The sequence below is a fragment of the Sphaerodactylus townsendi genome, linkage group LG02 (assembly GCF_021028975.2).
Source record: "Sphaerodactylus townsendi isolate TG3544 linkage group LG02, MPM_Stown_v2.3, whole genome shotgun sequence".
Taxonomy (NCBI): Eukaryota; Metazoa; Chordata; class Lepidosauria; order Squamata; family Sphaerodactylidae; genus Sphaerodactylus; species Sphaerodactylus townsendi.
In genome coordinates, this window is record NC_059426.1 from 142,138,768 (window position 1) to 142,151,816 (window position 13,049).

The following is a 13,049-nucleotide window of genomic DNA, read 5'->3' on the forward strand; positions in this document are numbered from 1 at the left end:
GAGTTACTTCTTGTTACATCTTCCCATAATTCTCTTCTTGTTAACCTCACAACAACACTGTGAGCTAGATCACTCGGACAAGTGTGCTTGTGCAATAAAACAGGCGAGTACTAATTAATTGGTCAAAGCCACCCTTGTCAAATGTGACATAATGGGGTACCCACTGAAACAGGTTGGGAGATGAAAATTAGAGGAGAGAACTTTGTTCACACTGCATAATATCAGTTCTGGAAATCAAGCCAACAGTTCTTTCTTCATTAGACTTCCATTATGATCCCCATTCTGCTGATGTCAGGTTGCAATACTGGCAAGGGATATCTATCTATCTATCTATCTATCTATCTATCTATCTATCTATCTATCTATCTATCTATCTATCTATCTATCTATCTATCTATCTATCTATCTACCTACCTACCTACCTACCTACCTACCTACCTACCTACCTACCTACCTACCTACCTACCTACCTACCTACCTACCTCCCTCCCTCCCTACCTCCCTACCTACCTACCTCCCTCCCTCCCTCCCTCCCTCCCTCCCTCCCTACCTACCTTTCTTTCTTTCTTATTGGACTTATATCCCACCCTACCCCCAGAGGGCTCAGTATGGGTTACAACCCAACTTAAAACCATTCAATAAACTTTAAAATATAAATCCCAATTTAAATAATTAAAACCAATTAAACAGATCAAAACAAATCAGAGATGGAGCTGGACTAACAAGGGACTCCTCTTCAACTGCTGCAGAGACCTGGCTGTGCATCAGCTCTGTTATAAAAAAACTAAACAAGGGTCTCCTTCATGTTTGTCCCATATATTCCTGCTATGATGCTGTCTTCACTCATTCCTGTATGCTCGGGAGCAGTAAATTTTTCAGCTGCTAAGAATTTCCACCTAATTTGTCAACAATGCAACTGGCTCATGTGTAAGGGGGGGGGAGGTATTGAGGTGTTGCCTTCTGCTGACAAAGCTGCTAACTTTCTTCAAAAGCCTTCAACAATACGTTTCTTCAAACGGCACTCCTGGCAAGTGAACAGACTAAACACAACAATTTTCACACCTAAAGCAAATGGATAAGGTGTGGCCCTGTCTCAGATGCAGAGCACCTGCTTTGCATACAAAGGTCCGAGCTTCAATCCCTAGCATCTCCAGCTAAAAGAATCGGGTACCAGAAGACATGAAAGATCTGTTCTGAAAACCCTGGATAGTCTTTGCCAGTGGCAATACTGACCAAGAAAGTTCAATGGCAAGAAAGACCATTGGTACACAGTAGCATCTGCAACTGGACTTCTTATGCTGTTACTTGCTTTTTGATTCAGTGCAACGCATCTGGAATAAAGACGACAAGTGAGCTTGTATTTTACAATGTTTCTAAAGTGTTGCAATCTATCCTAAACATAGGATTGGCACAAATGAAAAAATTACATATCACTCTGTACGTTTGAAAGTTTTGTAAATATTGGATGTTGGCTGATCCCTCTTTCCCAGACTATGAGCACTGGCTGACAGTTCCAGTGTTAAAGTGTGGAGATTAACTATATATTCCTCAATAAAAATGTTTAGCCCATTCCAAAAGACAAGTCTGTCAGCTTTAGCATGCAATCAGTTTCAGCTCTCTGAGAACTTAAACTATGTAGTGTCAAAAATGTATTTATTAAAGTTATATGCCCGTTCTTAACAACAATCCAATATGGTTAACAATTGAAGCAATAAATATCAATAACATAAATACAAAAATCACATTATAAAACATTCAGCAAATACAACACTAACACCTGGAGAAAAAAAAATGAAAATCGCACTCCTCATAAACCATCTCCTGGGCACACAATTTGGTTTGCATATCAAAGGGCTTTGGACACTCTGCCAAGTTTTTTCAAAGGATGTGGGACACTTTTCACAGATGGCCTTGCAGCCAAATCCTATGCATGTTTACACAGAAGTAAGTCCAATGAAATTCAAGTAAGTGTACACAGAATTACGGCTTTTGATTGACTAACAAACTATAAATATAACTAGGGCTGGGAAAGGCACTCAGCATTACATGGTAAATAAACCACAGAGCTTCTAAAGATAGATGAATAGTTTGCAGAAAAGGATTTTAAGGTTATCAACCACAAAGGGCAGGAGTTGCTGTTTTGCATTTAATTGGTGCAGTTTGCTTCCACATTAGCTACTGGACATTGTCCATTCACTTAAATTTTATGGAAAATTTAGATAATATGCCAGCCTCTTGCATTTCAATGTCTTCTATGTTGACTTTTTCAGATTTGTTTTGTGACCATTTTTAAAAACTTACAGTGCAGTTGTAGAACTTAGTTCAGGCTAGACTGGCAAATTGTTATTGAGGCTTCCCAGGGCTACTGTCTCTTTAAATGTTTTCCCTCCCCTCTTATCTTACTGTAGCTTTTGTTTTCATGCTTATTTTCTGTTTATTTGCAATGACCAAGGTATTCCTACATCTATTATTAATCAGTTTTTGTTCTCTGTCTCTTTGTAGCCCAAGCAATTGCTCATTAAGTTCTTATGATCATGCATTTATAATATTCCAATTATTTTTTAAAAACCCAGAAAAATTAATGAGCAATCATTGTAGCTGCACAAAAATGAAGTAATTATAAAAACGCACATACAAACTAGTTATGGACTGATTTATAAATGAATCAGCCACTGTGAATGAACAGAAAGTACCTATTTAAACAGAGAAGCAGAAGTAACTATACAATGCAGAGAGAATTGAAATTTGCAGGGAGAAGAACTTTTGCTGAATGGGAGATTTACAAATAAACATATAGAACGCTTGACACAATATGACACTATATTAACAAATATTGGGTCACAGTTTTAATTTCTCTTGCAGCTCACTGCAAGAAAGGAATAACTGAACTTTGCAGATGTGTCTCAGTATGGAAAGAGATTTGAATCTTCATCGGGGAGCGGGGCTTAAGGCTTGGCTGTCATACCCAAGTCCCTTTTGAAACCATAATTTTTCAAAAAGTAGTGTGTAATATGGTTTGAGAGTCTGCTGATAGAAGGTAAAAAGCTAAAAATTCCACTGGCAAATCCAACCTGCGTGCACCTAAAGTAGCCCTTTGTACCTTGACCCTTATGCCAGCCTCTGCTCTTTAGCAAAAAATCATATTACCACAGAATTTACATCAATGTTTCTATCCAGACAGTCTATGGATATCTGGTCTTTCTACCCACAGCAAAACCAGAAAGTTTTGTGGGCCTTTAAAAACATGTATTTGTGGCATGCAGCTTCTAGTCCAGGAAAACTTCTATCACAATAAATCTTCCAGGCTTTATCAGTGCCAGAGGATTATTTCTTGTTTGTCCTCTTATTTAAGAACTTCTCAGTCCATATGATTTAAACAAACAATAATTTTGATTTTTCCTCTTGTAAGATTAAAGTGTACTTTCTGGACAGCAAAAGCAAACAAATCATTCAGCCCTTTGCTATTGATTCTTTTTAAATCTCAAGGCCTTCAATGCTTTATTAAATGGAAATATTTTATGGCAAGCTTTAAAGATAGCAAACAAAATGCATTTTAATCTGAGGCACAACCTTTCAACTGATTAGCCAGTGCAAACTGTCCACAGAAGGCTTAGTTGCAGATTAAAGTTTCACCCTTGCCCTAATTAATTGGTGAGGCCAGAAGCAAGCAAGCAAAATCTCTTGGGTCAAGGGAATCTTGAGGGGCCACAGAAGTGCATCATCATTGCCCTCGTTGCTGCAGATTTAATGAAAAAGAGACCTCAAGATGGCTTTCTTTTCTATACTGCACATACAAAGCTAGCAGATAGCTTGGAATGGTAAATTACTTCTCCCATAATTGAAAGTGCCCTAATCCCCCAGGTTTATGCAAAAGACACCTTCTCATTGAGATTTTGCAATTTAGTTAAACATAATTGATTCATTTCTTTAAAATCCTATAATCAAACCAATAAAAATTATTTCAGCCAGTCAAAAGCAGTGGTGTAGCGCCAAGGGGACAGGGTGTGTGTGCGACACACTGAGCGCGCGCTGGTGTGGGGGCATGGCAGGGGCATTCCTGGGCATGCGGGCAGTGGTGGGATTCAGCAGGTTCGCACCACTTCAGCAGAATCAGTTGTTAAAATGGTGCTGGTAAACAACCAGTTGTTAAATTATTTGAATCTCACCACTGCATGCGAGCCTTGGCAAGGGCGCAGGATGCACGCATGCCCCAGATGCAGTTTTCCCTCGCTCCAGTCCTGGTCAAAAGCCTCTGTTTTTTTTATATGTGAGTAAACATACCTGATAGTTTGCATCTTGATTCTAAGGTCTGTTATATAAAAATGAAAATTGTTGCACACTGAGGCTAGCAAAACTTGTTAGGAAGACAAGCTTCAAAGGGACTATTCCAGCAGTACTTAGAAAAAATCTACAATGCAAAATATCGTTGAGCATTTGGAGACCCAAAGAATTCTATCAGAAGACTGAGATTACTTTCCTTCTTCCAGATATCTGAAGGAGCCTCTGGGGATGTAAACACATTGGATGTTCAAGAACATGTGGTATGGAAGATTCCTCTTTGCAACATTGGCCATAATCCAGCTAGTTAGTCATGCTCAAATCCTATTGAAATAAACGGGATAAAACAGCCACAATTGACTTAAGCCCCATTGATTTCAATGGAATTTAGATGTGACTATCTTTAGCTGGATGAGGACCATTCCTTTTGTGTATCATTTGCTTAGTGCCAGTCAAGAGCTCGTATATCTCAAGCTTGCTTCTGCCACTGAGCTAATAGCTTTTCCACTCCAGGATTGTATTTTATGGTATTAGCCAACTTACTGGAAATTAAAATGAAGAAAAAGTGCACTTTAGAAATTATTCTAGCGACAGAAGTCATATAAATCATGTTTATCTGGTCTGAGAAACTGCTGGTGTACAACCAAACCAAAGCCATAATTCAGAGCTATGAGGATGGTAATGTCTATGCACAGAAGTCATATGGATGCATTATTAATATTTTTTGCAAAAAAAGTTTTCAGCTAGGTAACAGGGTTCTCTTTTTTTCAGTTCTGTGCAATGGAATCCACCAGCTGCCCATAATCCATACAAAGCTTTGCTGGCAACCTGGAATCAGCCATTGCTAGAAGAAGCCATCTTTCTCTACCCACGACTCAGAGTATTACTCCTTCCTCTCACGCTGGTGTCGATATTCACTCACATAGAGTTCAGTCTTTCAGTCTGTGTCTTGCTCGCTTCATCTTGCTTCCTCTTCCTCTTCCCTTGGGCCTCTTCCTCCTTTACAGTGAAAGGGGAAAAAAAGAGTGAGCCAAAGGTCAAACTGCAAGAGTGCTACAGTTCAGAATCTCTATGAATTCTACTTACCTTCCTGGCTTTGGAGCCTCTGGGCGAAGCCTATGGGGAGGAAGGTTATATGGTCACATTACAGGAACACAAAGTTCATGAGTATTAAGGGAACAGGTATTACAGACATAAATAACACAAGAGTTTGCATTTTTACATGTCAGGATCTCATCCTTACGAGGAACACAGTCATTCAAGGCCCTTTTCTCTCTTACACTAGTCCTATCTTTTGTCACTTTTCATTGCTCACAGTTCTCAAGGATCCTCCACCACTTTCAGCAATTGAACCATATTTCTGCTTACAATCATTTCTATCTGGGCCTCAAAATCCAAGTGAGGTCTCGCTTATAGCCTTTGGGCAACATTTATTTATTTGTTTGCTTAATTCATACCACACTTTCTCCCCCAAAACATCTTTTATCATTCTCTCTTCCATTTTATCCAACATGAATCAATCGTTCACATGTCTCAGGAAAACATAGTGATCAGAGTTAAAATGAGTGCCAAGTGACCTTCACACTCTGTGCAAATTAATGGATTTGTTTATTTGGAAGATGTACATTACACCATCCCATAGAAGGTCTCAAGGAAGCTCACAGAAAAAAATACATAACGGCTCTAGAGCCAGATAAGATTAACACTAAAGCCAAATAGCAGTTAAAAGCACACCAATAGACTGACACACAAAACATCAGAACATCTGAAAAAATCATGGACATTAATGAAAAGCCACCCAGAATTAAAACAACTTTGCATCTCTATTGAAAAATCCAAAGAAAAGGGGCCTTCTGGTTGGCCATTCCATGAGGATGACTGAACAACTCAAGGAGGAGGCATTGCCAGCAGTAGTTGATTTGTAGAGCACAGCTGGGATGTAAGCTTATGTAGGAAAAAATGGTCCTTCAGAAACAGAGAACCATCAGGACTACAAGAAAGCACATTTTGAAAAAGAGCGGCTTCCTAATCGATCAAAGCAAAGGTGTACCTTCAACTACAAAGGGTTGCACACTCACATGAATAGATGAGAAAAAATGGAGAGTGCTTTCCAGTGATCACATCACATGACCACAGGAAACCGCCTTATGCTGAATCAGACCATCAAGGTCAGTATTCTCTATTCAGACTGGCGGAGATTCTCCAGGGTCTTAGGCAGAGGTCCTTCCATCACCTACTACCTGATTCTTAGCTGGAGATTCCAGGGATTGAACCTGGGACTCTGTGTATGCCAAGCAGATGCTTTATCACTAAGCCAGGGGTGTTGGGGAAGAAAATGGCACCCACACGCCAACCCCCCTGTGGCCCCACCCCCCACTAACCTTTTTATACTGGCTGGAAACCGTTTTCTGCCAGCTGAAAATGGGCCAGGCTGGTGGGGTGGGGCCAGGCCTGGCAAGGCGGGGCAAGGGCGATTTTCTGCCCCCACCGGCGCACCCCCTGGCCCCCTTATAGCTACACCTCTGCATTGAGCCATGCCCCCTCCCCAGCATTTTTAAACACCAGTCTCCAAATTTTACAAAGCCTCACTTCATTTTTAGAATTGTGGACAGCTGAAATTCTTCTACAGCCAAGATACTGGATAACTCGGAAGCATAGTTGTCACGGAAAGGCGCTGTCTCTGCATGTGACAGTAAGGTTACTAGGTGGAAGGGAAGAATTATAAGATGTCTCTGTGTGTGTCTTGAACAGGCTTATTGTGATACAAGGTTAAGGTCACTTAATCCAACAAGAATTCAAACTCTTAGTAGAAGGATGCCCAAAGTACAGGGCACTCAAGTCTGCCACAGTAAAGATTCATACCTGCACACACATTTCTTGTGTTCAGCAAATGACATCTCCACGTAGGATGCCTGCTCTCCTGATGCCATCCTTAGAAGCTGAAAGGGTAAAACCTGTGTCACTCTAATGAGTTTCTGTTATCTCTTTCTCTGCTGCTATTGTCTTTTCTTCTGTTCCTGCTACAGCCCCAGGCAAAGACATTCTGTTGCATGCCAAATTCCAAGCGGCAGCCACCCTTTCTATCCTATTGCAAGGTGAGACAGGTAACCAAATCTTTTAGATGTCACTTCATGACAACCTACAACATATAGAACAATCTCTTACTTGCATGGTGACATTGGTCATCTCTGTTGGGACACAATGAAGGTTCTCATCTCCACAGCATCCACTGCAGCGAATTAGGGAGACGCAGGAAGGACTGAACATGTGCTCCACCTCACCGGGGTACTCAGATACAATATTAACCAGTCTTTCCATGGGCTGGCAGGAGCTACGATTCCAAACATCATAAAATGACAGAACTGGAAAATATGCCAAAAAGAGACCATGATTTTCAGCAGGGATACTCTAGGCTAGCTGGATCTTAGTAGATCTCGTAAGCTAAGCAGAGTTGGCCCAGGTTAATATTACGATGGGAGACCAACAAGGAATACCAAGGTTACAATGCAGGGAGACCAACAAGGAATACCAAGGTTGCAAAACCACTTTTGAGTGTCTCTTGCCTTGAAAACCCTATGGGGCTACCATAAATTAGCTGTAATGGTGGCAAAAAGAGAGCAATAAGGAATAGCAATTGGCAGAGGTGAGTCATTTGCCACTATACTGCAAAAATGTCTCAAAGGCCAGACGTGCATACCATTATTATTATTATTATTATTATTATTATTATTATTATTATTATTATTATTATTATTATTATTATTATTATTATTATTATTAGATTTAATATACCGCCCTATCCCAGCAGGGCTCATTAAAAGCAGTGGTGGTTCTAATTGATCCAGATTGCATCCATGGTGGGATGCAAGTCTTTTACACAAGAAAGCTCAGGTGAGGGCATAGTTTCATGCATGAGGGAGTCATTTTGCAACATATTTCCAAGGTACACTCCTCCATCTTCAGTTCCGTGTGCATAACTCTTAAAGCCTCAATAAATTTTGCACAATCCTTGTATTGTGTCAGGGTCACAAGACCTTTCTATCAGATATATGTGCATTCCCCATCAAGACTTCTCTTCTTGGGCACACGGGGTCCAACTGGATCAGGGCTGCTGAGAGGGTATTTAAGCCTTCCCCCTTGCACCATTTACCTAACCAGCAACAGCCCCAAAGGGGGCTTTTTGCTACCTTTGGGTCTTAATATGTTACCTTTGCCCAGTGGGGCAAACAAGTCTTTCAAGGCAGGAAAACAGAACATGGTAATCCTCATCCAAATGGAACCTTTCACACACCTTAGAATTGACATGCATCTTAGAACTGAGCTTTCCATCTCAGCAGACATCTGATAGTATGTCCTGATGGAGGATGTGACAGGAGGACTGTGTAATGTGTAGTTAGGCCTTTAGAAATCACAATAACAATGTATAAAAAGGTTCCCTACCTGTCTGAAACAACTAACGCTAAAAGAGACATATGTTAAAAGAAATAAATATGCAGCACTTGGTTTATACAGCATAATTCATTGCAATCAGTAGGATGAAATAGCTAATAAGCAATGCAATAGGACTAGGACTGCAGAAACCTGAAAAAGGAATGGCATCATACAAATAGAAAACATTGCATGAGAGGGATGAGGTTCACACTCACCTCCCGCTTCACGGGTGCTATTTTGGAAAAACAAGTCTTCCTGTTCAAAAGAAAAGAGGAGGGGGGAAAAGAAACCCAAAAATGTAAGAAGTAACCCTGCACATTAATTCATTTTGCTAAAAATTCATATTCTGCCTTTCTACATATCAGGACTATTAAGATGTTTCACAATACACATATAAAATGAATATTATATTAAAACCAGTTCTACAGTGGGGTAAAAAACATCTTTATATTCTCAGATATGGAATATGTGAAGAAAATCCCTTTGAGCATGCCCCAAGTGTTTTTGCTCCACCAATGACTAAATATAAGATATCGGCATATATCAGGGGGGTTCCAAGTAAAAGGATGTTATTTCCAGGCAAGCTTTACTTGCAGAACCTCTTGTTCACTCTTCCAGTCCCATTAACTTAGTCTCATGCCTTCCTACAGGCCCAATGGAAGAGTATACAGTTGAGTGAATTATGGAGAGAAGCTGCAGTTCAGCTTCTGACCATCAGGTGTCACTCCAGCGCACAGATCCCCGTGCCTTCAAATTCCAGTAAAGGTTTGCCCAAGGAAGGATGAAACTAGTACAAATTTGAGGTGGTCGGACAGTGGTGTCCTCTGAACTGAGAAACAGAAAGAAAAAGGGCAGGGCAGGGCAGGAGTGAATAAGGTACTCCAAATGGAAGAGGTCCTTGTACATTTAACAATCAGTATAAATCAGAATTTGAAAAAAAATGTTGAAAAATTTTTGTCAGTAGTTTTGGGAGGAGACTTGAAGTAAAACAAAAAGGAAAATTAAAAAATAATGTTTGCTGCATCCATGGTCACTAGTGCATTTGACTACAAACTGGAAGCTCAAAAGTTTTTTTCCCCAGAAGATGAATTTGATTATGAAAGCTTTTTTTAATTAGCAAAATTAAGTATCAATGCAATGTCTGAGAATCAGCATTCATAACCAAGCTAAACTAGTTCAGCAGGTAGTTGGATGCATTAAAAAATCTGGCTTGAATCATACACTCTGCTCCTGATTGCACAGCCCTGTCCTTTTTGATGTGCTGAAAGACATATTTTATGTTTTCAACTATACTTATATATCAGAAACACTAATTTATAGAGATATTGGGTAAACCTTTGGAGGAGGTATCTTTTACTGAAGGAAAGAGGTAAACATAAAAGGAAAGAGAAGGAAAGAGGTAAACATAAAAGAGGGTAAGATGAAAGCACAAGGATAGCCCATTCCGAACCATGTTTGAGACCCCCACACCTCTTTCATCCGTCAGCACTACTGGTGAAGAGAGAGAAAATAGAGCAGTGCAATGTAGTGATAGAAGTGTCAATGAATCAGCATCAAGGATTTTGGACAGGAGACCTTTGATATCTTCTCTAAGGCCCCTTTTGCACACGCAGAATAATGCACTTTCAACCCACTTTCAATGCACTTTGCAGCTGGATTTTACTTGCGGAATAGCAAAGTCCACTTGCAAACAATTGAAAAAGTGTATTGAAAGTGTATCATTCTGCATGTGCGGAAGGGGCCGAACATGTTTCACCAAACCGGACACCTGAACTGAAATGCCTGCCAGGCATCTCCCTTCCCCAAACACATCACCTTTAATAGCAAAGTGCCTCACCCCCATGCAAATAATGACAGCCACTTGCCTACCCGGTTCCTTTTACCTTCCCAAGAGAGGAAAACCTCTCAAAATCAGGAACAAGGCATGTATGAGTCCCTCCTGATTCCATGGAATAAGCAGCATGATGAGGAGAAGAGGGCAGGCACAAGCTGTTGTTCTGCCCTGAAACTTGCTATTTGATTCTCTTCAGCCAAAGGAAATGTAGGAGAGAAACACTTCTCCAGAACCACTGCATTGATCCCCAAGGAAGCCTGTGGAACAAGGATTGGTGTCCTGCTTTACAAGCTCCTGTCAGACTGGGGACAGGAGATGGGAGAAATTACTCTGAACCTCTCCTATCATAGGATACTTTCCTTCTTCTTTCTGCCAGGAGAAACCTGCAAAACAGGGAAACACTTCCCCAACTTCACTGGGCTGAGCAGAGACCAGGAGAATACCTCCTGTACCTCTCTTGTGCAAGACTCCCCCCTGCGTCTTGTGAGACATTTGCACAGCAGGAAGAGGAATCTTTGTGACAGGAATGAGGTGTAGCTTGGAAGCAAACAAAACTGTCAGCAACACCGTATGACGGGCAACTTGCTAGACCTGCACATTGCAGGATATTGTGCTATTGTAATCACCCACCTTCTGGACTTCCTTGTCCAAACAGGCACAAATTAATATCCACAAGAAGCTGCATTTATCCCAAGTCAAGCCAATTCTTCTACAGCATCTCAGACAGAATTGTTTTACGTTGCCTACTGCCTCACACTATTTACCTGGACACAACAGGGCTTGAACCTGGGATCCTTTGACAGCCAAGCAGTTGCTCTTCCATTGAACCACAGTGCACTCCCCTGTAGATCCTACTTAGTCCCTCAAGTCTACTCAATAGACCTGGGCTTGAAGCCCTGGAAGTAGTTTATCCCGTGGCCAGGCTCTGCTTTGGAACATGGGAATTGATAACAGAGGCTTTGGACATTGGGAGATGGAGATCCCACATAACAAGCCCTTGTATTTACAGGGGCTTGAGCTTTAGTTTTAATACAGAATGCCATGAAGGCAGCAGGGCTTTCTGCTCAAGCAAGGACCCATCAGGGTTTAGCCCCGGACCTCTTTTTTGCAGCGCTTTAAAACGTCTGGCTGAGTTTGAGTATATTCTTATGCGCCACCCCCCACCCCACCCCCCGATCGCGCCAAGGCTTCGGGAGCTGAAGAGAGGGCGCCCCTTCAAGGCTGCTATTCCGGGTCTTCTTGTTTGTAAGCGGGACAGCTCGCACTGCTCTGTTGAGCTGGGAGCCAGAAGCACCCGGTCGCCCTCCCTCCCACCACGCCCAGAGCGGCGCGGTCTTCGAGGGTCTTTCGGGGGCCAGAGGGGGAACCCCACCCAGGGCTTGCCCCAGTCCAGATCCCACCTGCCACGGGTCGGGGAAAGACCGAAAGCATCCCGCACCTTCGCGCGCACCAGCTGCAGGGCAAGAGTCACCAGGAGGCCGCCGAGAGTTGGCATCGCGGACGCTGCACTTTTGGACGCCCAGTCTAAAGTCCCGTCGCAGAGCGGAGGAGACCACCAGACGGGACGGGGGCGGCCAGCCCCAGGATCTGCCGGGCGTCGCGTCTCCGGGGCCCGGCGGGGCACACGTGGTTCCCAGAAGCAGCAGCTGCCCGGCGCCAGGAGAGCCTCCTGTGCCCCCGACGCAGGCACTGTGCCAAGGTGCCACCAAGTGAGCAAGAGAGAGGCAGGCTGTGCTCCAGCAGGGGCTGATCTGAGCCGGGCTCCAGGCTGCCCCCCCCCAAGCTGCCCCAGGGCCACGTGCCCGCCTTCCAGCTCCTCCCACGTCCCACTCGGCTTCCCGCCTTTGCTTCACGGGCCCCAGGCCCCGCGGGACGCCCCGGGTTCCCGTGAGCCTCACGTGTTGGTAGCTGAACTCTTCTGATCTCAGGCCGAAAGGGTGGGGGTCATCGAGGCCATTCTGTCTGCCCCTCCGCATGTCCCGCTAGAGTTCTGCCAGGGTTCCCTGCAGGAAGAGCGTGCGCTGCACGGCTTGCAGGGTTGTTGTGCGTATTCATACACCCGCGCACATTGTGAGCCTATCCTGGCTTGTAATCCTCTTTGCCCAGGTGTGCGTGAGAGTGACAGGGTGGATGTGAAAGAGCACGGTCTGTGGGTGTGTAAATGTAGGTGTATCTATGCTTCCATCAGTTACGTGGAATGCGGGATGTCTGGGGCACAGTGCCAGCTTTGTGTGCGTGCAGATTTGTGTCCCTGTGCAACCTGATGCTGGGGCCTCTTAGCTCTTTTCGACACACTGGCCGGAAGGTAAATCTGTGTAACGCGAAACCCCTTCTGGGTTGGAAGCAGGGAGGTAAATCTTGTGTACACATGGTGTGCTCAGACGCTGTGGCCAAATACAGCTTCCCAGGGCTTGGACAAGCAGCTAGAGTCTATTTGCACAGACAGATTGGCTCCGAGGATCCTGAGGGCTGCTTGTGCGCTTGAGCAATATTAGATCAAGTATGT

At 43.2% G+C, this 13,049-nt stretch overlaps 1 protein-coding gene across 1 annotated transcript; it reads right to left on the minus strand.

The window, feature by feature from the left end:
• Nucleotides 1–4,086: 4,086 nt before the first annotated feature.
• On the minus strand, nucleotides 4,087–12,254 carry PGF (placental growth factor). Its single transcript, XM_048483488.1, has 6 exons — nucleotides 11,982–12,254; nucleotides 8,925–8,964; nucleotides 7,444–7,640; nucleotides 7,141–7,217; nucleotides 5,365–5,394; nucleotides 4,087–5,277 (listed from the first exon to the last, which is right to left on the minus strand). The coding sequence occupies exons 1-6, from the start codon at nucleotides 12,036–12,038 to the stop codon at nucleotides 5,208–5,210; spliced, it is 471 nt and encodes a 156-aa protein (XP_048339445.1). The 5' UTR covers nucleotides 12,039–12,254; the 3' UTR covers nucleotides 4,087–5,207.
• Between the last annotated feature and the right edge of the window lie 795 nt (nucleotides 12,255–13,049).